This window comes from Papaver somniferum, unplaced genomic scaffold, assembly GCF_003573695.1.
Source record: "Papaver somniferum cultivar HN1 unplaced genomic scaffold, ASM357369v1 unplaced-scaffold_128, whole genome shotgun sequence".
Lineage (NCBI taxonomy): Eukaryota > Viridiplantae > Streptophyta > Magnoliopsida > Ranunculales > Papaveraceae > Papaver > Papaver somniferum.
In genome coordinates, this window is record NW_020621936.1 from 1,494,642 (window position 1) to 1,519,012 (window position 24,371).

At 38.3% G+C, this 24,371-nt stretch overlaps 1 protein-coding gene across 1 annotated transcript in view; it reads right to left on the minus strand.

The window, feature by feature from the left end:
• The window catches only part of LOC113332095 (zinc finger BED domain-containing protein RICESLEEPER 1-like), a 37,377-nt gene extending 17,258 nt beyond the window's left edge, over positions 1–20,119 (minus strand). Inside the window, exons 1-6 of the mRNA XM_026578767.1 lie at positions 19,612–20,119; positions 19,355–19,495; positions 18,842–19,013; positions 18,177–18,747; positions 17,808–18,030; positions 17,531–17,628 (exon numbers count right to left, since the gene is read on the minus strand). Coding sequence (XP_026434552.1) covers positions 17,531–17,628; positions 17,808–18,030; positions 18,177–18,747; positions 18,842–19,013; positions 19,355–19,495; positions 19,612–20,119 — 1,713 coding nt within the window. The remainder of the gene's footprint in view (positions 1–17,530; positions 17,629–17,807; positions 18,031–18,176; positions 18,748–18,841; positions 19,014–19,354; positions 19,496–19,611) is intronic.
• Positions 20,120–24,371: the final 4,252 nt, after the last annotated feature.

Sequence of the window (24,371 nt, forward strand, 5' to 3'; positions counted from 1 at the left end):
ATTTCTCACATCGTTCTCTACTTCGCAGAGAATATATGAGAAGAGGAAAGATGTAGGATCAGAATCTCGTAGCAATAATACCTCAACACGACAGTGTCGCAGAACAACTTCAGAAACGACATAGTAAACGACATCAACCAAATCATGAGAAAAGTGTGACGGTCCTGCGAAAATAAGGAAGTTTTGCGAGATTAATATTTATAAAGTTTCGATAATGTCGCAAGTCATATCCGAAAATAAAGGACAGATTAGTTGTCATCCACTATGTAATTCTCTATAAATAGTCGTTCAGTTGTAAAGGAAAGGGAGTGATCTTTTTTGAGTGAGAAGCAAGTAAATAGGAGAGAGAAAATTTAGAGCAGTGGTTATTCTTGATTCCTTTATCTTTTCTTGTAAGATTGTTCAAATATTCATCAATAAAATTAGGATTGTTAATCCAAAAATGAGTTGAATGTTAATGAAATCCTGTGAGGGGTGTAGTGTAGGATTTCCTGCAACTAAAATTTCCACAGATATTATCAAACCACTCCACATATTCCTGTTTTGCTTATACTAATTTCACCAACCCCTCATTAGACCGGGGTTAAATCCTTCCCATAATTTTTTTTGCACAACAGAAGCATAAGAAAACTGGGTTATAACCAGAGACCGATAAAGTGGTTGCCTCCAACGAAGGAAATCACCGTTCTTCTATGTTGAAGTTGGTAAATACACACGCTTGTTTCTTAGGTGAATGTAGCATTATAAACATTTGAGAAATACTGAACCACGCAGTTGAATGTGGAGGCGATTAAGTACCGATATATCGGCATTTGCATCCAATGAGCCCTTGTGAAAAAGCGGGGGTCTAACAACCACACCAAATATTTCGTTCGGCTAACTGTATGGACTAACTCAAATATAATTCCAAGAGAATCAACTAGACAGTCAAACTCAATCAAGGAAAAACATCCAAGTGTTATATCTCAATTTCTCAATACAATCTGCAATCGAACAGATAGAAATATATGAGCCCGATTGATATGAAAAATAACTTGAACGGTATCAAAAACCAATGTTCAAGTGTCAATCAACAACCAAAGGTCGGATTCACCAATTGATTGAATTACGCACAACCTGTGATATTTCAATAATATAAACAAATATAATGCGGAAAATAAATAACACAGACACCAGAAGTTTTGTTAACGAGGAAACCACAAATGCAGAAAAACCTCGGGACCTAGTCCAAATTTGAACACCACACTGTATTAAGCCACTACACACACTAGCCTACTATAAGATAACTTCGAACTGGAATGTAGTTGAGCCCTAACCAAGTCTCACGGCGATTAAGGTACAGTCGCGTTCCTTACGCCTCTGAATCCCCGCAAGACTCTACACACTTGATTCCCTTAGATGATCTCACCCACAACTAAGAGTTGCTTCGACCCAAAGTCGAAGACTTGATAAACAAATCTGTCTCCCACAGAAAAGTCTATTCTGATAGATAAATCTGTCTCCCGCAGAAATACCTACGAAGTTTTTGTTCTCTCTATTGATAAATCAAGGTGAACATGAACCAACTGATAATCCGGTCTTATATTCCGGAAAAACAGTCTACAAATATCAATCACTTCACAGTAACTTAACTATATGGTAGTAGAACAAGTTATTTTGGAATCACAAAGAATGAGACAAAGAGATTTGTGATTACTTTTTACATCTTACCTATCGGAGATTAATCTCGAGCCAATCTTAGAGAATATAGTACTCAATACGATAAAACAAGTAAGATCAGAACACGCAACTATAGAGAAAATAGTTGAATCTGGCTTCAGAATCCCAATGAAGTCTTTAAGTCATTAACCTGTAATAGTTTTAGGAAAAACCTAGGTTAAAGGAGAATCGACTCTAGTCCGCAACTAGTATCACACATGAGGTGTGGAGATTAGGTTTCCCAGTTGCTAGAGTTCTCCCTTATATAGTCCTCAAATCAGGGTTTGATAGCTTTGAAACAAAGCAATCAATATTCACCGTAAGATGAAATCCTAATTTAAGATTCAAGCTAAGTTTGTTTAAAGCCAAAGAAAATGGTTTTATCTTGTTACACACAAATGAAATATACCTTCATTTATATATAGGTTACAGTACCTAAACGTGTATATTGAGTTGGCTCAACAATAGTTAACCGAAGTTAGCCATATAAACACTTTTCTACTAACCACATTCATCTAACACCTCTAGATCAAATTATAATCAAATGAATCTAATTATGTTTTACTCATAGAGTTGTTCAATTGTTTATATTCTCATAGAAGTATACAAGACACAATTGAAACAAAATCAGATTGATTTAATAGAATCAATTCATGAGCATTAAGCCATGGTTTGCAACGATTGCATTCCTTAATTTATATGTGTATTTTTTCATGAGTATGAAATCATATTTAACCGATTTTGGAACATAAACCAACTTAGTTTGAAAACGGGTACGCAAACTTAAGTTCCGGACTTTGGTCTTGTCCGACAGTTCGCAAACGCGTATGCATACTGTCGTCCCGTACCTAACTCAGGTAAAACCGTTCGCATACTGGTATGCATACTTGGTTCCCGGACTTTAACAGTTAAAACCGTTTGCACACTGGTATACAAACTTGGTTTCTGGACCTGCATCATACTACAACAGTTTGCACACTAATATGCATACTGTGCTATATCGGATAATGGTTAATTGTTCTAAACTCCCATTTCAATCACTGAAACATCCTTATAAGATGACAATAGTTGTCTCACACAAACTATTAGCTTTTAAGTAATTTTCAAGTGATCGAATGATCAATACGAAACATTCTGAGTCTACATCAAATGATTGTCTCACACAAATCATGTAAGATGTTTCAAGGCAATTTTCACATGATCATCTTTTGACTCATTATTTAGTTTCCAACAAATAAATTGTTTCCATCTAAACTCGTCAAGAAGAATGATGAATGTAGCTAAAGCAAAAATCTTCCAACACATATTTCGAGAAAGATATAGGCGAGTTAAACTCAGCTCGAAATATCAAATGTGTATAATGAAAAGTCTGTATAGATATACGACTTAGTGTCAATAGGAGATAGAATAGAATAGACTTCTAAGTGATAGATAAGTTTTAGTCTCCACATACCTTTTGTTGATCAAGTTCCTCCAAGCTCTCCTCAGTAGATCTTCGTCTTCAATCGATGAACGTCGTGAAGTCTAAAACTCAACTACACATTCTATCCTAGTCCGAGACATAGCTATAAGTAGACTAGAAATCAAGACTTATAGTTTTGATCGCCTAAACTTGACAAACAAGCTTGAGATATCAACGCTTGCGCGTTCGATCGAGCAGTGCTCTAACAATCTCCCCCTTTGTCAATTTTAGCGACAAAACTATCAATACATATGGATTACAAAATAAATAAACTTTGTAGCTTCTCATCCAACATGCTTGGTTTCGTTGGTTCTTCAAAATTCCTTGAATTCTTCGTCACTCCAAGTACTCCAGTGATTTTGAACGTGTTCAACTCAGCTTCATTGTTGTTGAAGCTCCGTAGCTATAACAATAAGAAAACATATGTTCTCAATTACTGTTATACAGTGGCATAGTATTATTACACAACATCAAAGTTCAATTGCATCACAACTTTGACAATAATATTATGGTGATATGTATCACTCCCCCTTAGTCAATACTTCATCTCACAATGAAAACCACTCCCTCTTACATAATGATTCGTAAACCATATGTATGTAGCGTGAACTACAAAATAATTCTCCCCTTTTTTGTCAATATAAATTGGCAAAGGTACGAAAACCAACGGGATCATAATGAAATTCTCATAGAGACACTTCATGACTAAAAGAGAACATATCAACTTGGTTTCGATGATTTCACATAGTCGAAACTTAGTGTATTTATCAAGGAGTTTATGAAGACACATGAAAACTCCTACAATATTCCACAACCGCACTCCCCACAAAGATTTGGAAATTAAGCACAAGTTCAATCAAGAACTTCTACCCCCCCCCCCCCCCCCACCCCCCACAAATAAAATGTCATCCCCGAAAGAACAACAAAAGAGACCATTTGTATCCAGAAAACTCAGATAAATTAACCACAAGAGAAACTTAATGATTAATTTAATTGAAAATGCTCAACATAAGAAAACTTACTGAGCCATACAGTACTTTCACATAGAAGTGGATCATGGAAAGATCAATCCTGCAGAATATTCAAAAGTTCATTCTATCTTTTATCAATATTTGCATAAAGACATAATAGACTTAACTTCTGACATATATGAGATAATCATAGTTCACGGACGTAAACACACATATCCCATAAAAATTTTACAATATATAAAACCATAAAGATTAATACTGCAAAATCATCTTCCAAATAACTTAGAATTTAAATAAATAAATCTAAAACATTTCAAGATGAAAATCACAATATTTGCTATTCCAAACCCTAGTTATCCTTCTTAAAACACAAGAATAAATTCTCATAAAAAGTTTCCTAGACATAATAAAATCAACTCCTAAGAACAAACTGAAAGACATCAGACATAATCAGCAACCAGAGATCGAACACAAGTAATACCATCAGTTGCTTTCTTCAGTTCAATCTTCATACTCAAGATTCTTTGTTGCAATTTCAAGTTGATCACGTACAACCCCAAAAACTCGAAGAAAATTTCCAACGAATTTAGATGACATCTGGACAGGTTGATTATTTTCATGATCAACTGCATGATAGCAGGTTATGAAACAGGGTTCTCATGAAACTCAGAAACTTTTCCAACTTCAACTTTGTCTTCCTTTTTCCATCCATCCATTGTGCACTCCATGATATCACAAGATAAATCTTGAGGATACGGAACTAGCATATATCAGGAGAAAAATAATTCTTGATATATATATATATATATATATATGTGTGTGTGTGTTATCATAGGGAAACCCTAGAAGCACACATTTATCTTTCCAAACTTGCCAGTAAACTGTACGTTTTGTCATGAAGTAGTTGCACGGACGTTCGTGGTTATGAACCCAAATTCAGAACCAAGGAACCGATGGAGTCTTAGAAGCACGTTTCACAAAAGATCAAAAACAAGTTCTAAACTTACGACAGAGTAACTTAGTCTAAAGAAATTTAGAGCAAAATTTATTTTTTGAAAAACAACAAGTCAATTGTCTTAAAGGAGGAACAAAACAAAGTTTTTTCCAAGCAACCAACAAAGAGTATTATCTTAAGAGTTAACGATCATTTATATTACAAGTGTAATAATTAACCGGAGCAAGGCTCAACAATAAGATGATCAAAATTTTATTTTAACAAAGACCACTTTGTCAAGAAGAAATCTTCTTGAGCATCATGTGCATCCTCACATGGTCTCAAAGAGGACGCACAGCTGTAAGCAGTCAAGTTGTAATTCGATGAGAATATTGCTCATCAAGGATATTGAAATTCTCAACTTTTAATTTTTTGATAACATCAGAGAAGTCAATCGAGTTAGTCTCAAGAGAACCGATAAAAGGAGGACAAGAGATACCTGAAGCTGCCGTTTTCCTTGCCTTCTTAATGCTACGCTTGAGCCTATTTATACTGGTTTTGAGTTCCGAAATACGATTATTGATATGAATATATTCAGGAATGGTTGACATTTTTGATCCAAAACTTCCTTCAGTTACGAAAGAAGAGTTTGAAAAAAATTTCTAACTCATTGGACCAACAAGGCAGTCATTTGCCCTTATAACACGATTCTTTTTACAGTTGTAAAAAACCTTTGTGTTATCTTTACAAGCAAGAATTGGCTCATCACAACACTCTCCTTGTCGGAGGGTCGGATGTTTAAGGTCAGTAATTGTTAGAGTACTACTCGGTCGAACTCGCATGTGTTGCTATCTCAAGCATGTTTGTCAACGTTAGTGATCAAAACTATAAGTCTTGATTTCTAGTCTACTTATAGCTAAGTCTCAGACTAGGATAAAAAGTGTAGTTGAGCTCTAGACTCCATGGCGATCATCATACAAAGACGAAGAACTACTCAAGGAACTGGTGGAACTTCATCGACTAAAAGGTATGTGGAGACTTGAACTTATCTATCACCCAAAAGTCTATCTACTTTATCTCCTATCTTGAGACAAAAGTCGTATTGCTATATAGACTATGATTATACACATTTGCTTTTTCGAGCCGATTTTATCTCGCTTATCTATTTCTCGAAATATGTGTTGGTAAGCTTTCGTTTTGGCCAAGTTCATCTTTACTAGTGACGAAAGTCATATGAAGTTTCAATTATTTGAAAATTGCTTTGACGAAAAATGGTTTGTGAATAACAACTATATAACGTCCTCTAAGAATGTTTCAATGATTGAAATGAGAGTTTAGATTATATAATCATTGTTTGATATAAACATTGTGTGATAACTCATACATGTGTAAGTCCTTATTCCTTGAACCAAAGTATGCGTACTTTGCTGCTCAGGAAAATCGGAACTAAAATCCGCGTACCAGTACGCGCACCATCGGAAGTTCACATCCCGTGAAAATCAGCTGGAGTTTGTGAACTGAAAATAAAATTATTTCGGGTACTTAACTCTGCATACCAGTCCGCGTACTTAGGTTGGTTATTTTCTAAAAACGATTATTCGTGAACTTAAACTTATATAAACTAAGGAATGCATAATGGCAAACTGTGGCTATAAAGTTCATGAACTGATTCGAGTGAATCAAATCGTTTTTGCTTCGATTGTGTCTTGTATACTTCTATAAGATCTAAGAAATTGAACAACTCTCTAACTAGTTCATTTGAGTCATGTGAACTAGTTATGGTAAAGAAGAATATGGTTGCTATGAAAGTGTTCATATGGCTAACCATTTGGTTAACTATTGTTGAACCAACTAAATGTACATGTTTGGGTACGATTACACAAACCTGAAACGTGCATTTCATTTGTGTGTAACAAGCTAAGTTTCGATCTAACGGTTGAAATATATTAGCTTGAATCTAATCAGGTTTTTATCGAACGGTGAATATTGAATGCTTTGTTACCAAGGTAACTTAGATTGTAAACCATGATTTGAAAGACTATATAAAGGAGAACTTTAGCAACTGGGAAACCTAATCCCCACACCTCCTGTGTGATACTAGTTGTATAAGCTAGAGTCGAGTCTCCTTTAACCATAGTTTTCTACCGAGATCCTGTAGGTTAACGACTTGAAGACTTCATTGGGATTGTGAAGCCATACCCAACTATTTTCTTTGTAGTTGCGTGATCTGATCTTGTTGTTCCTATCGTACTAAGTACAAACGTAATATTGGCTTGAGATTGATTTCTCTGATAGGCAAGATATAAAAGAAGTCACAAACATCTTAGTCTTATCGTTTGTGATTCCTCAATATCTTCTTTCGCTAGTCGATTTAGATTATTGTGAGGTGATTGATAATTCTAGGTTGTTCTTCGGGAATATAAGTCTGAGTTATCAATTGGTTCCTGTTTACCTTGATTTATCAAAAGACGGAACAAAAACTCGTAGGTATTTATGTGGGAGACAGATTTATCTATTACCGTAGACTTTTCTGTGTGATACATATTTGTTTATTAAATTCTTCCACTTCGGGTCGTAACAACTCTTAGTTGTGGGTGATATCATCTAAGGGAATCAAGTGAGTAGTATCCTGTTGGGATCAGAGATGTAAGGAGTGCAACTGTACCTTGGATCAGTGTGCGATTGATTGGGGTTCAACTACAGTCCAGACCGAAGTTAGTTTGTATTAGGTTAGTGTCTGTAGCGGCTTAATACAGTGTGTATTCAATCTGGACTAGGTCCCGGGGTTTTTATGCATTTGCGGTTTCCTCGTTAACAAAACTTCTGGTGTCTGTGTTATTTCTTTTCCGCATTATATTTTGTTGTATAATTGAAATATCACAGGTTGTGCGTTGAATCGATCAATTGGGAAATCCAACCTTTGGTTTTTGATTGAAATTTATTGATCTTTGAACATTGGTCTTTTGTACCGTTCAAGTGTTTTCTCTTGTATTCGATTAGACTCGTAGATTTTTATTTGCTTGAGTAAGTATTGAATCGAGAAAGTGAGATATAACTCTTTGATATACTTTTATTAAGATTGAGTCTGACTGTCTAGTTGATTCTCTTAAAAGTATATTGGAGTTAGTCGATACAGATTGCTAAGAGAAATATTGGGTGTGGTTGTTGTACCCCCGCTTTTTCAATTGGTATCAGAGCAGACAAACACGTTTAAATACCATACAAGTCTGTGTTTGTAGCAATCTGAGTCTGTGGACAAAATCTCATTTTTTGGCGTATACGCATACCAATATGTCTTCCAAAGCTTTTGATTGTGCCAAATTTCTTGGGATCACCTCAAAGGATTAATCCTTAGCTGATTCTTCCGAATCCCGAGATAGAAATGTTGTTCTATCAAATGTTGATATCAGTCCCTCTATTGAGACATTTAACACTATCACAAAAGCTGAAATGGAGCTCAATCTCAAAAAATTCTACTGAGGCTATTGATTTTCATAATCATGCTCAGCTTATTGATGAATTTGGAAAGTCTCTTAGTTGAGAACAGGTACTCTATAATATCATTGAGTCCTTATCTAAAAATATCGAAAAACTCTTTCAAGAAACTACTCTACGGCGTGAAAAGATTAGCGTTCTTGAGGATATTGTCAAGGAAGATTCAATTAGAGAAAAACGTTTGATCGAGGTGCATTCATCAGAACTAAACAGACTTCGTGTCGAAAAAGAGAAACTAGATGCTTCCCTTATTCTATCCCATGAACATTGCAAATCCTTGGAAAAGGAAAACTCTGTTTTAAGGAGAAATTCTTCTGTACCGACTAATTCTCAGTCTGAATTACAGCACATGAAGAGATGTTCTCCAAAAGAAGTTTTTGTCAAGAAAGGATTACATGACTTGCAAACTTCTGATACGGCTATGAATTTCAAACAGGTTCCAGTTATTGTTTCTTCTCCACGAACCTGTTCTTTCTGTGGGAAAAAGAATCACTATGCTATTCATTGTTTTGCTAGGAGGAAACAAATCTCTAATCTCCATAATTTGCTTCTTTCTACCATCAATGGAGTAAATCTTCTGACGATATCTACAGTGAATCATGTGCCCATAGAATACCAGAAACCTTATAAAAATGACCTTTTTTTATAGAAAGCGTCACAGGTTACAAGTTCATCTCAATGGTATAAATTATTGTGCCAATAATGAACACATTCCATGTGTTTATAAGATCGAGTCTGGTAAATCTAAGTCTAAGAAATGGATCTCTCTGTATCCTTATCCTCTTGAACCAATCTCAAGAGGTCCTAGACTTTGTCCTCAGAAAAATCCTTCTGATGGGGATGTTAAACAGGTTGGTTCCTAATCATATGGAATGAAAGTCAATCGAAGAAAAGCAAAGAACACAAAGGTCAAACATTCAGATGATGTGTACAACTTCTTCCTCAAAGATCATAGTGGGATTACTTATCACTCTACCACCTGATTCCAGGTATTCTCATCCTTGTTTTCGAACTTGAGAGATGCAAGGATGATGATTTGGAAATGCTCAAGTATGTTGTATAATATCTTAAGTACTGTTTGTGTTTTTATTGTTGTCGGTCCACAAACATTCTCGTCCTCCTCTTGTGAGTTCATAGGGTTTCATAACAAGAGTTTCCTTCACAAACACGTATATATATATATACTCTATATTGTGTTATTCCATCCCTAACAAAAAATTATATGGAGAACTCTGCAAAACCTCAAGAGATTGTGCATCTTGATATGGAGGAAGATACTCAAGGACGTGATTTGGTTCAAGAGATAGTTCTGAAAAAGATGCTCTTGCAAGGAAAGAGCACAACTCCTGGATTGATGATTCTATCAAGGATTTGACTCGTTTTCAGAACGATTCAAAGGTCGAGTTTGCAAATCTTCAACTGCAAATAAACCAACTCTTAGATGGTCAGGCCAGAATCCTTGCTAATCAAAATATTCTGATACGAAATCAAAAGAAGCTCATCATGGACTGTGTCAAGGCTAGACAACTTTCTCGGGTTTTTGATCGTAAGGTTAGTGTTCTGACCCACGAACATGGAGTTTCTATGGTCAAGAGAGTAAAGGAAATCAGTGATACCTTCGTTGATGGATTCATGAAAGGTATGAGGTTCTCAATGAACTTTGATTTTTTATTTGCCTGGTAAATCTTCTGATGAGAATTTTATTTTCTTGTTTTGTCTAGAAGAATAACTAGAGTTTGGAATATCCATTATTGTGATTACACATAGCTATGTCCAACGTTTTCATCTTTATTGTTTTTAGGTTTATTTGTTTATATTCTAAAAAAATTTGGAAAACGATTTTTGCAGTATTAGTCTTTATGGTTTTATATATTGCAATTTGTTACGGGATATGTGTGTTTGCGTCCGTGAACTATGATTGTCCCATATCTTGTCAAAAGTTAAGTCTTTCATATGTCGATATGCATGTATTGATGGAAGATAGGATGAACTTTTGTTTACGAGGATTATGTCTATTGTATGTTATTGTGCAAATAGCGATGGAAAATAGAATAAATTCTTGTCTATTTCGCAGTATTGATCTTCCCTGATCCATATTTTTATGTATATACTGTGCGGCTCCGTAAGTTCTCTTATGTTGGGCATTTCCGATTAAATTAATCATGGGTTTTCTTGTGGTTAATTTGATTGAGTATTTTTGGATTCAAATTCATATTCGTATGTAATTTGTTATTTCCAAAGAAATCCTTCTTTTCTTGTGAAAGTAAGGTCGCTCTTGTTGTTCTTTCGGGAATGACATTTTATGGGGGAGAGTTCTTAATTGAACTTGTGCTTAATTGCCAAATCTTTGTGGGGAGTGAGGCTGTGGAATATTATAGGAGTTATCTTGTATTTTTATAAACTCCTTGATGAAAGCATTTAGCTTCGGCTATATGATTGCATCTAAAAAGTTGATATGTGCTTACTTTTGGTCATGAAATGTCTCTATGGAAATTCATTAGGATCCCACTAGTTTTCGTACCTTTGCCAATTTTATTGACAAAAAGGGGGAGAACTAATGTGTAGTTCACACTACAAATACATATGGTTTTCGGATCATTATGTAAGGGGGAGTGGTTTCCATGTGAGATGGAGTATTGACTAAGCGGGAGTGATACATATCACCATAGTATTGTTGTCGAAGTTGTGATATAATTGAACTTTGATGTTGTGTAATAATATTATGACATTGTGTAATAATATTATGACATTGTGTAACAATGATTGAGAATTCTTGTTTTCTCATTGTTATGGCTACGGATTTTCAGCAACGATGATGCTAAACTTACAACCTTTGGGATCATTGGAGTACTTGGAAATGACGAAGATTTCGAGTAATGTTGAAGAACCAAGAAGATCAGGCATGTGGAAGAGAAGGTACAAAAGTTTATATTTATTTTTTTATTCCATATGTATTGATAGTTTTGTCACTAAAATTGACAAAGGGGGAGATTGTTAGAGCACTGCTCGGTCGAACTCGTATGCGTTGCTATCTCAAGCATGTTTGTCAATGTTAGTGATAAAAACTATAAGTCTTGATTTCTAGTCTACTTATAGCTAAGTCTCGGACTAGGATAGAAAGTGTAGTTGATCTCTAGACTCCATGGCGATCATCATACAAAGACGAAGAACTACTCAAGGAACTGGTGGAACTTCATCGACTAAAAGGTATGTGGAGACTTGAACTTATCTATCACCCAAAAGTCTATCTACTTTATCTCCTATCTTGATACAAAAGTCATATTGCTATTGAAAAAGCGGGGGTCTAACAACACCATCCAATATTTCGATTAGCAATCTGTATGGACTAACTCCGAAACACTTTGCTAGAGAATCAACTAGACAGTCAGACTCAATCTAGATAGAAAGTATCTCAAGGAGTTATTATCTCAATCTCTCGATTTGATCTTTACTCAAGCAAATAGAAATCTGCGAGTCTTTATCAAAGAGAGATAACTTGGACGGTACCAAAGACCAATGTACAAGGATCAATCAACTACAATCAACAACCAAAGGTTGGATTAGAGAAGTCTATGATCACGAACGCACAACCTGTATTATTTCAATTATATAAAATATAATGCGGAAAAGAAATAACACAGACACCAGAAGTTTTGTTAATGAGGAAACCGCAAATGCATAAAAACCTCGTGTCCCAGTCCAGATTGAATACACATTGTATTAAGCCGCTACAGACACTAGCCTACTGCAAACTAACTTCGGACTTGACTATAGTTGAAACCCTATCAATCTCCCACTGATACAAGATACAGTTGTACTCCTACGCCTCTGATCCCAGCAGGATACTGCGCACTTGATTCCCTTAGCTGATCTCACCCACAACCAAGAGTTGTTGTAACCCAAAATCACAGACTTGATAATAAACAGATCTGTCTCACACAGAAAAGTTTATAAAAGGATAAATCTGTCTCCCAAAGATAAACCCTAGGTTTTGTTCCGTCTTTAGATATAAAATCAAGGTAACATGAACCAATTGATAATCCGGTCTTATATTCCCGAAGAACAGCCTAGATTAATCAATCACTTCTCTACAATTCTTCCTGACTACACAAGAGGATTGTCGAGGAATCATAAACAGTGAGACGATGATGTTTGTGACTTCTTTATCTTGCCTATCGGAGAACTCTCACGATCTAAAGCCAATCAATCGATTGTATTCGTACGATAGAAGATGCAAGATCAGATCACACAACTACAATAAAGTAGTATCGGTCTGGCTTCAGAATCCCAATAAAGTCTTTAAGTCGTTAATTTTATTTTAAAGAATAAAATCAAAGGTTAATGGAGATCGACTCTAGCGGGCGCACTAGTAGCACACAGACGTGTGTGTATTAGTTTTGCACAATGCTAAATGTCTCCTTTATATAGCCTTCAAATCAGGGTTTTGCCTTAGTTACAAAGCAATCCTTATTCACCGTTAGATGAAAACCTGATTTAGATTCAAGCTAATATTTCTCAACCGATAGATCGAAAACTTAGCTTGTCACACACACTTGGGTAGACGTTTACTGGGTTCGTGAAAACCATGCCCAAACGTGTACGTGTATGTCGGTTCAACATAGTAACCCAAAAGGTTAACCATATGAGCATTTCATATTAACCTTGTTCTTCTTCACCATAACTAGTTCAATTGACTCAAATGAACTAGTTACAGAGTTGTTCAATTGCTATGAGATCTTATGTAACTACACAAGACACAATTGAAGCAAAGATGATTCGATTTGATTGAATCGGCTCATGAACATTATAGCCACGGTTTGCATAATGCATTCCTTAGTAATTTAATGTTTCATGTTCAAAGCACATCTTTAGATCATAACCTCTTAAGTTCACAAACAAGTTCGCGGACTTGAGTTAATCGGTTGAGTTTTCCAAACTCAGCAGAAATTCTCGGAAAGAGAACTTCCGCCAGTTCGCGGATTGGGTTCACGGACTGAGTTCGCGGACTGAGCATACAAATGAGTATTTTGAAAATCCTAGCATAAATTCTCGGTCGAGAACTTCCGACAGTTCCCGGACTGAGTCTGGGAACTAGGTTCGCAGACTTGTCAAGCCATTGCCACAATCCTCCCGATTTCTCTTGATCAACAAAGTTCAAAAACTTCGGTTCAAGGAATACATGGTTATGTAATCTAAACTCTCATTTCAATCATTGATACATTCTCAGAGGACACTATGTAGCCGTTATTCACAGACCGATTCACGTCAGAGCAATTCTCAAAGTGATTGAAACTTTTCATGACTTTCGTCACTAGGTGAAGATAAACTTGATCAAAGAGAAACGCTTTACCAACACATGATTTCGAAATAAAAGATAAGCAATGAATGCTCAGCTCGAAATGTTAAATGTGTATGATCTAGTCTATATAGCATACGACTTTTGTCTCATAAGAAGTAGGAGATAGAAGAGATAGACTATTGAGTGATAGATAAGTTCAAGTCTCCACATACCTTTTTGTTGATGAAGTTCCACGGTTCCTTGTATAGATCTTCGTCGTTGTATGATGAATCGTCATGAAGTCCTTGAGCTCAACTACACTTTTCTATCCTAGTCCGAGACTTAGCTATGTAGGCTAGAAATCAAGACTTATAGTTTTGATCACTAACATTGACAAACATGCTTGAGATAGCAACGCATGCGAGGTTGACCGATCTATGATCTAACAGCTATATAGACTATGATTATACACATTTGCTATTTCGAGCCGTGTTTATCTCGCTTATCTATTTCTCAAAATATATGTTGGTAAGCTTTCGCTTTGGCCAAGTTCATCTTTACTAGTGACGAAAGTCATATGAAGTTTCAATTACTTGAAAATTTCTTTGACGAAAAATAGTTTGTGAATAACAACTATATAACGTTCTCTAAGAATGTTTCAATGATTGAAATGAGAGTTTAGAATATTGTTTAGGGGTGAAAACTGTTTCTGCGGTTTTGGTAAATTTGGGCGTGTGTGGATGAGAAACGAATCTAAACCCTAAACAAATGCACTGCACGGGAGTGCTTTCTGATTCGACAGATCAATTTGTACAATTCTGGCCTAAACCAAGAAATGGCCATTCCAGAATTGCTTCGGTCACAAAGTGAAGGAGATGGGGTTGATCTTAGGGAGGGAAGCGAAGAAGGTGATGAGATTGTGGAGGTGTTTGATGTTTATGACTTGTATCAGAAAGAGGAACTGGCTTGCAATGATGTAAGCTATCAGTTCTGGGTGTTTGAATACGTTGTATCAACACTTGATTTCTGTCTTGTCTCTTTTTTGGAAATAGGGAGGAGAACCTATTTATACAAGTCATTGAGCCTAACCCTCATCTCTCGTGGGAAGTGGAGGAAGTGGAGTGATGGAGTAGTGGAGTCGTGTTAGTGTCACACGATCAGTCCTTGCCCACTTCTCCCATCATTACTAACCGTCCATGTCTTCCTGACCCGTTCTTGTGATGGCGCGTTGCGCGCTGCACGCTGTAAACCGCTATACCAATATCCCAGTAAGTATCCCCCAGATTGTGACATGCTTGATGTCTCCATTGTGTGGATCGGGGGACCCGTAGAAGGTAGCATACGGTGCTAGGTTAAATAACTAAGTTATTTGTGAAACCGATATTTATGAAATATCGTGTGTATTCTATGCATGCAATGCATCGAATATATTCAATATGCATGAAGCATTGCTGTTTTAAAGCTTATCGGAGTAAGTCGCGGATTAAGCATCTCAAAACAGTTGCACGCATAGCTACCTTCAAGTGATCGCTTGGAGGCTGCGTAGGCAAGCCCTCCCTTGGCCGATCACATGATGTGGTAGAGTGATGGATGGTGATCACCACGACACCTTATTGGCCAACTAACTCCTAGCCTGGGCTGCCTAACCAAGCTGGTAAAGTTGGACGGACGAGATGATATATGACGCTCATCTGCGACCGTTGATGAAGTTTTAGGGTTTTGAAGAGGTGCACAAGCATCACTCTTCAGCTTGGTCGAATCCAAGCATGGGAAACGCTTTTGGCAGGACCGACCGGACATGCGTGTAGACGGCTTTCCAGTGTACACGTTCGTACCTCACTGTCCCATGAAGATGTGATCTAAGCCACTCAATTTGACTGGAAAAGTTAAGTGGTTGAGATCGGTTTGCGGCAGAAATCCGTTGCCGCAAAGGAATTGGAGACCATGCAACATGCCTAGTTTGGGCGCACGAATCGAAGCATTCGGCCATGATTGGCCTTGGACGATCGGTCATGCATGTAGATGGGCTCACGGTGATCATGTTGACATGCTCGGGACCTTTTAATTCTATATCTACACCCTTCATCCAAGCTTGAGAAGATGGACACTCGTGATCGATTAGCGACACATGTAACATGCCGCAAACCCTAATTAGGGTTTTGGATTTGGAAAGCCATGCTCCTCCCTTATGGAGGCCGATCGTGTGGGTAGAGAGTGGTCCCGCCAGAGTGTATAGCAACACTTGACCGATCAGCCACTAGACGATCTATGCCGTCCAACTAGGAAGGCTAAGTTGAACGGTCGCGATCTGTTTGAGACCGACATTGGCAGTCTTGCGCGTACAAGCTTTTCCAAGCTGCTCCACACCAACCCAACCATCCTACTTCAGGTTGGCGTTCGGTGGTTGTTTTGGGTACGTTGCATGCATTCGACAGATCAGGGGATAAACGGGACCGCTGGTGGTCATTAAGGTGGTAGCCTGCTCCTGCTGGAGATCGTCTAGGCTGGTTAAATCATACGGCCAACTTGCGTGGTCGTGATTAATTCTGAGACTGACATGGACAGTCCAGATTTCCCTTGGGGAATTAAATATGCTCAATCGGGCTAGTATAACACACCGAGAGATGTAGCATGTACGGGTATTTCGTGCATGACTCACTATTGACACTTGGAAATTCGTGTTACTCTGCTGAGAAAAACACTCAGTCGTCATGCCGCACCAATAATGAGGGTTCTGCGGGAACAGCACAGGAAACACAAGGCTAATCATGCATTATAAATAATACTAAAAATTCACAGGTTATTTGGTAGAGCTGGCCAACGGGCGGGCCGGGTCTGGCTTGTTACGGGTTACATGGGTTCGGGTTAACACGGGCCAAAACCTGCGGGTTGATATTCTTCACGGGTGGTCATTTCTTCAACCCGCGCCCGTAGCGGGTAAAGCTTGCGGGTTCACGGGATAGCTGGTTTCTGCTTAGTCAACGAACGAATTGACAGAGTTTCCTCTGATTTCTGGATTATTTCCGACCACATTCAGGCCATCAAAAACTCCTTCTCTGCAACCTAACATTCATCTAATTCATTTGACATTTCCATTCAATTCAATCAACAGATTACAGATTCAACAGTCAGTGACTCGGTGTCGCACCGAAATTTAAAAACTTAATGAAAGGATCAAGAAAATTGCAAAATTTAACAATAATTTGGCACTAGTTTTGCATCATGAGAGGAACACAGACTCACAGAGTCACAGATACACAGTATACTAATCATTGTAGTTTAGTACTCATCAGTTCATGATATCTTCAAAAAAGAAAAAAAACCTTCGAAACCATAGTAATACCATTGTTTGTACTTTGTATCACCAAGTGCAACAATAAAGATATTAATAACCACTTCCTGCACAAAATGTATATTGTGGTTAATAAAAAAAAGTGATAACTGTCCAAGAAACATCTCCAATCTCTTTTTTATACAAAATTTGGAGACACTGCGATAACTGTTTGTCCAAAAAAATTCTCATTTTCCATGTCTATCTTTGAGTAGCTCCAACTATTCAATATGAATCTGTAATTTCAAGCAAAAATAAATCAAACAAAAGAAAATATTCAAGTAAAAAACATAGAATTTGCATAATTACCCCGCTTTATATTGAAGAAGTACGCATACTAATTAGACGCATAAGAACTTACTTCCCCATCCTCCTCTTCCCTATCCTCTACTGCACCAAGTTCAAATCCTAATACATCTTCTACAATAATCCCATTGTCTTCATCCATATCTTCTTTTCCTACATGGATAAAAACAATCAAAGTTATATATGAAATTTACACATTCAACTAAATGAAGTATTACTGAATTACGCGGCGCCACTTAGGCACACTTACCAACTCCATGTTTCCAATCACAAGTTGTTATCAACGCCTCAGCATTTTCAGGTAATAAAGAACTGCGAAACCGATCAATTACCCTTCCACCAATGTTGAATGCAGATTCCGAAGGTTGAAATAAGAATTGACAAAATATCCCCTGCCATTCTTGAAAGTACTGGAAATCGTTGTTCCTGGGCTTTCCAGTACATTAGGATATCGAGCGGTTGATTAACAAATCCATATTTCTCACTAAGATATTGATCCAACTCTGACAAGTCAGATTGCAGATCACCACCACTTTCCTGTGCTGCAGCATATTCCTGCATGAAACAAGCAATAAGTGAGTGCAAGCACTAGTTATCTTCTATGAGGACATATAATATAACTTCATAAACGCACTTTGTTTGGTTAAAACACAAAATAATACAAGACCACATGTACTGAAATAAGTAAGCTTTAAAATTACCTGGATCCACTCACTTCCTTGATGGGAAGAATTCGCACCAGTTTGAATACCAAAATTCTGATTTCCACTACCAGAAGCTCTTGACAAGGTGTAATACTCATTATAAAGTTTTTTCATATCTTCACGCACATCAGCAACTTTACTTTCTAATTGTCTTACATCAGGATACAACTTGGAGTAAGCAAAGTTTAGATACTTCAGTTTCAATCTAGGATCTAACACAAGTGCCATAGCCAATATAGGACTTAAGTTCTCCCAATAATTGTTAAACTTTTGTTGCATCTCTTTCACCATGTCCCTAATGAATACAATTTCATTTGTTCTTTGTTTTTTTAATAACACCTGAACTTGACAAACTCCTTCAAAATATAGATTGGAGGTAGGATACTTACTAACAGAAAACAAAGTTGTGAGATCATAAAATGTCTTGAGAAACTTTGTGACCACTTCAATTTGATCCCATTCTTCGTCAGTTGGGCAGTCTTTATAGTCTGAATCCACCTCCTTCAAGTGAGCGAAAACACTTCTATACACAAGACAACTGTCTAACATAAGATAAGTTGAATTCCATCTGTATAAAAAAAAAGTAACAAACATTCAATGAGTATATTATAAACAATAATACCATTCTTTAATTGTATAACAAAATAAAAGTGGAAACCCACCTTGTCTTAACATCTTGACGAATACCCCTTCTTACTGCAGACATTCCTAAAGTATCAACAATGTCCAAGAATTTTTGTTTTCTTACTTGGGACTTTTTAAGCGACTTCACTGACTTTCTTAACTTAAGCACAACTGGATCAATCTTCACAATTCCATCTTTTACAATAAGAGCTAAGATGTGAGCACAACAAAGCACATTAAAGTATTTTCCCTTGTTAAACAGGATCTTCTTTGCAACAAGTCTACTCTGCATAATTCTAGCACAAGCTCCGTTATTTGCATCATTATCCAAGGTGATGTTGGATACTTTTTCTTCAATTGCCTAATCTTCTATCATTGCAAATAGCTTGGCAGAAAGTTTTTCACATGTATGAGGTAGTGGAACGCAAAAGTTAAACTCCCAATTAAGTACTTCAGTTCACATGTATGAGGTGGTGAAAGATCTCAAGACTCAAGTAAAATATCACATGCACATAAAATAAAAGATCTGAACACTCAAGTAAGTGCTTCACCTGTATGAGGTGGTGGAAGTTCACAAAAATTCAGTAGATACTTCTTTAATTCCCAATTTTGATCAAGAAAGTGGACAGTTAATCTTATATACCCTGTAGTCGTAACATAGGTCCACATGTCTGATGTTAGACACATCCTACCTGTAAGGATTACACATACATATCAGCACATCTTATCATAATCAATTACACATACATAAAAGTATAAAATAAAACATATGATGTGGGTCAGCAGGATTTGAAATTTTGAATCGTACCTGGAGCAAGTTTCAATATGTTTCGAATAACTTCTTTTCGTGCATTATGTTTTTTGACAATATCGGCTTTCCCAGTATTCCTTGCTATTGGTTTAGCATCCTCATTTAGATAAGCACATATGTCCCTAAATTCTTTCCACTCCACCAAAGCCAATGGGACATTTCTTGCAATGAGTAATTCTGAAATAAGATCTCGAAACTTTATCTGATCAATTTTGTGTACGCGGGAAGACAACTGGCCATTCTTTGCAGATAAAATCATTTGCCCTATGTCCTGAGAATGACGCTCACGGCACTTATGCCTTTTCATAGATGAGGTTCCACCTTTCTGGCTATCATATTTATATCCCACTTTACAAGCCTTACACACTCCCTTCTTTGATCCATCTTTATATTTAATGAGATCAAAATATTCCCAAACATCAGATCTAAGTTTATGTTCCTTTTCACCTGAAACTGGTGCAGGTGCACAATCAACAGTTGTAGAGCCATCCAAAGGATCTACCATCTCAACATCATCATCCTCACCGTCACTACTCATAACATCGTTATAATGAGTTTGTTCTTGTACACTTGACATCCTGGAATCTGGATGGAGCCACAAAGAATAGGTCAAAGACACAAAAATCAGTACATTACTTACTAGTTACTATCATGCTTCAATAACAAAACACTCAAAGAATTCAAACCAATAAGGGAAAATAACTTGGACAAGAAAAGAAAACAAAATCCATCAGATTGTTACTACTGTCTACTATCATGGTTCATGGACTAACATCAGCAATTGACTTGCAAAATGACTCAATCATCAACTTTGGTCATTGAGTAGTGAAAGTTTGAAACATAACCAATCTAGAGAAATTATCAGACATGACATGAATTACATAAACACAGTACACAGAAAAACTAAAGAAGATAGGATTAGAAGATTACCTGTCCTAAACTCTGAATCTTCCACAACAAGATGAAGAATTAGCAGAGATTATTAACAAAACCCCAATTCCAGAATCTGAAAAAACTCAAACTAATCGAATCACTATCTGCAGAAGTTAAGATGGAGAAGAAGACTCATTTTTTTGAAGATTAAAATCAATTAGAAATCACACATACCCAGGAGTTCGGTGATTGTGAAGATTCAAGTCAAGTCTTTCAAGATCGATTTCAACATTCAACTAATCAGTGAACTGCGAATCTGCAGCTGCCGCTGCGGACGGAGAAGAAGAAAGAAGTAGAAAGCAGAGAAGATAACTAAGCTAGCGTTTTTTATGTTTTATACCCAGACACGTATACAAATTGAGAGGGACACGCGGCATAAATGGAACTGCGGGTATACGGGTTATATCCGCGGATTTATGGGACGGGCCAGGTTTATCCGTTCTCACACAAGCCGGCATTTCTCCAACCCTAACCAGGGTTGTTAAGACAAACAGCCAAGCCGGGTGCGGGTTTTCACGGGCCGGGTCGGATTTATCCGCGGGTTTTGGCTGGTTTGCCAGCTCTAGTATTTGAGATTGTTGCCACATGCTCCAACCTGGATGAATTTTGTGTATGTAATTCACAGAATACTGGGATTTTTTCCACATGCTCCATTCTAGGTGAATCAACAAAGCGAAGAAGTATGCATCACTTATCAAATAGATTTATCTTCTGCAAGATGTCAGCGTATTAAATTTGGCTTTTACAATTTTAATTATCCCTGAACTAAAATCCACCGTCAACATTAAGTCCCCTGCCTAGCACATAGTGGTTGCATTATTGTGGGGTAGGCATGAGATGGTGAAGTATACAACGTAAAAAGAAAATACAAAGGAAGTTTACCTGGAGGGACTCTGGTCGGCCTTGTTGGAAATCGTCCGTGTGAGTACGCCAGGTGTGACCACGACCTTGGTGGGACCGGTTTCCTCCTTCGGGTATTTGAGCCAAGAAGGGAATAGAACTTGTATACTCCTCTTCCAATAGAAAACCGTGCATGTAACCCTAGACGAATGTGGACCCCACCATGTATATGCTTCGACCAAACGTCACTCTGTTGCACCTGTTTGATAGGCATGTGGGCTCGCCTACTTCGGTCAACCGTGGGACTCATCATGCGCCTTCTTGATCGAACGTGGGCTTGTTGTGCCTGCTTCGGTTAAACGTGGGTCCACTGCGTGCCTGATTCGGTCGAACGTGCGACCCGATGTAGGAATGCTTGCTTCGAACATGGGCAGATGTGCATGCTTCGATCAAACACGGGTCCACCGTGTACATGTTTCAAACGTCGGCCCTGTCATGTGCCTGTTTTGCCCGTACTGTTGATGTGCTTGCTTGAGTGTCATCCTTGCTACTTCGACCAAACACCGACCCTGCTATCTTGGCCAAACACCATCCTTGCTTCCTTGACCAAACACCGGCCTTTCTGCCTGCTTCGCTCGAACATGGGACCCACCGCGTGCTTGCTTTGCTCAAAAATGAACCTTGTGTGCTCAAATGTGAATGTGGGTCCTGCAAAGAGCGTTGAAGCATCTTCTGGAGCGAGCAGGTCACGGACAGCGTTGAAGCAGCTTCTGGAGCGAGCAGGTCCCGGAGAGCGTTGAAGCAGCTTCTGGAGCGAGAAGGTCCCGGAGAGCGTTGAAGCAGCTTCTAGAGCGAGCAGGCCCCGGAGAGCGTTGAATAAGCTTCTAGAGCGAGCAGGTCCTAGAGAGCGTTGAAGCAGCTTCTGGTGGAGGGAGCGTTGAAGCGGCTTCTGCTGGAGAGAGTGTTGAAGCAGCCTCTTCTTCAGTTTGGTTTCCCCTTGCGAATTACATGCTTCTTGATTGACCATCTCTCTCGGCGAAGGAATTTCATGCTGAGCCTCAGTCCCCAAGCGTGGTCTGCGTGGCTCTATCTTGTATGCCCGATGGGTCTTTTGTACGTAGTGGTCGTTGATATGGTGAAGTTTTTGACATGGAGGATCTGTATGTACCTCTTAAGTCCCAGGTTCAATCTCCTTTGGTAACGCAACTACTTCTTCCACGGGAGACAAATTCTGAAAGCGTCTCTCATTGATCTAGTTATCGTCGATCCAGATATGGAATATCTTGGACGTTGTTTCATCATTGTGGCAGTTGTGCATGTGGTACTAGAGTTGGAGTTGGCAATTTTGGACGCGCAAGATGTTATATCTCGGTGTCTTTCCTCTTACTGCTTCAGCGAAACTGCTTACGGAAGGCTGAAGGTTGTATCGCATGTTGGCGAGATGTATGTTGAGTAACGAACATCATGAGGATCTTAATTACTGGAAAACCTGGTTCTTTCTAGCAGGGCGGATGCTATTTTAGATGAGCGTTCAACAGCTTCACGAAGTCCAGAGGATGACCAAAAGCGCAGATTCTCCAACATAGCACGATAGACATGCACCATCGTCTGATAGAGTGATTCGCCCGGATCTTTCTCGACATGACGCGCGGACATCATTATCTTTTTGAGGCTTCTCCCTTGAGGTATCGGCTCCAGTGGAAGATTGCCGCCATAGAGCGTTGATACGTTGCACCAGCATTCTTTAAACCAAATGGCATTACAATATAATAAAAATTTTCGAGAGGAGTTTGAAAAGTTGTCTTACTTGCGTCATGCTCGTACATCCTTATCTGTTTGTACCCGCTATATCCATTCATGAAGAAGAACATGTCGTGTCCGCTGATGGAGTCTACTAACATGCAGTGTTAGGTAGAAGAAAATCGTCTTTGGGGCAGCATTTGTTCAAGTCTCTGAAATCCATGCAGCACTTGATCTGTCCGTTTTTCTTTTCACCGGGACCACATTAGCCAACCAGGTCGGATGATGGATGAGCTTAATGAATACAGCAATAAGCAACTTCTGAATCTCAGTCTTGATTTGCTCTTCTGACTCGTGCCTGAATTGCCTCGGAGATTGCTTGATCACCTTGGCTCCAGGTATGACATGTAGATGGTGGGTGACCAATTTTTCATATGGACAGGGAATTTCTTCATACGTCCAAGCGAATATGTCCTGGTATTCTTTGAGAAGTTGTACAAGCTTCGTGCGTTCATCCGTACACAAGGTTGAGCTGGTGGAGATAGGCCTAGGAGATTCCTCATTCCCGATGTTAACAATTTCGAGCTCATCAGTTGTGGAGTTTGTGCCGTCTTGCAGCTGTGGTGGAGCATCCAGCACCTCTCCATTTGGATCGTCGTTGTTATAGCAATCCGTTGGGCGGGGAGACTGGGTAATAGTCTCTCCTGCTCATTGCTAAAAGCGGCGTCAGTATACGGTTTTCCTTTTTTGGTCACGACTTTCCACAAAAGTTCGTTCCCACTTAGCGTGAGATGAATAAGAATGCCTTTTCATCAAAGATGCATCGTGGGGTTTAGCCCTCAATGATGCGAGTCGATCCTCCTCCTGAATTGACGCCCATGTGGGGAGTGGAATGCAATGAACTTTGTATGATCCTTCCTGCGGAGCTTCTCTTGGTTCAAACAATTCCACTCTACATATCGGTGCATAGGGAGACAACGATGCAGGGATACGAACCACTTCTTTATTCAGCATAGTCTTCAGGAACTGGTGATATGTCGAAGGGACAATCCTACTGTCATAAAGCCAAGGTCTCCCCAATATCATGTGGTAGTCTTGCTCTCTTTTTATGACTTCGAATTTCACCTTTGACTGGACGGGCCCTACAGATAAATTCAGATTTCCATACTCGTACGTGTTGGTTTGGTTTCCCTTGAAGTCTGTCATTGTAGTAAGCTTCCATACGATCTTGCTCGGGCGAACCT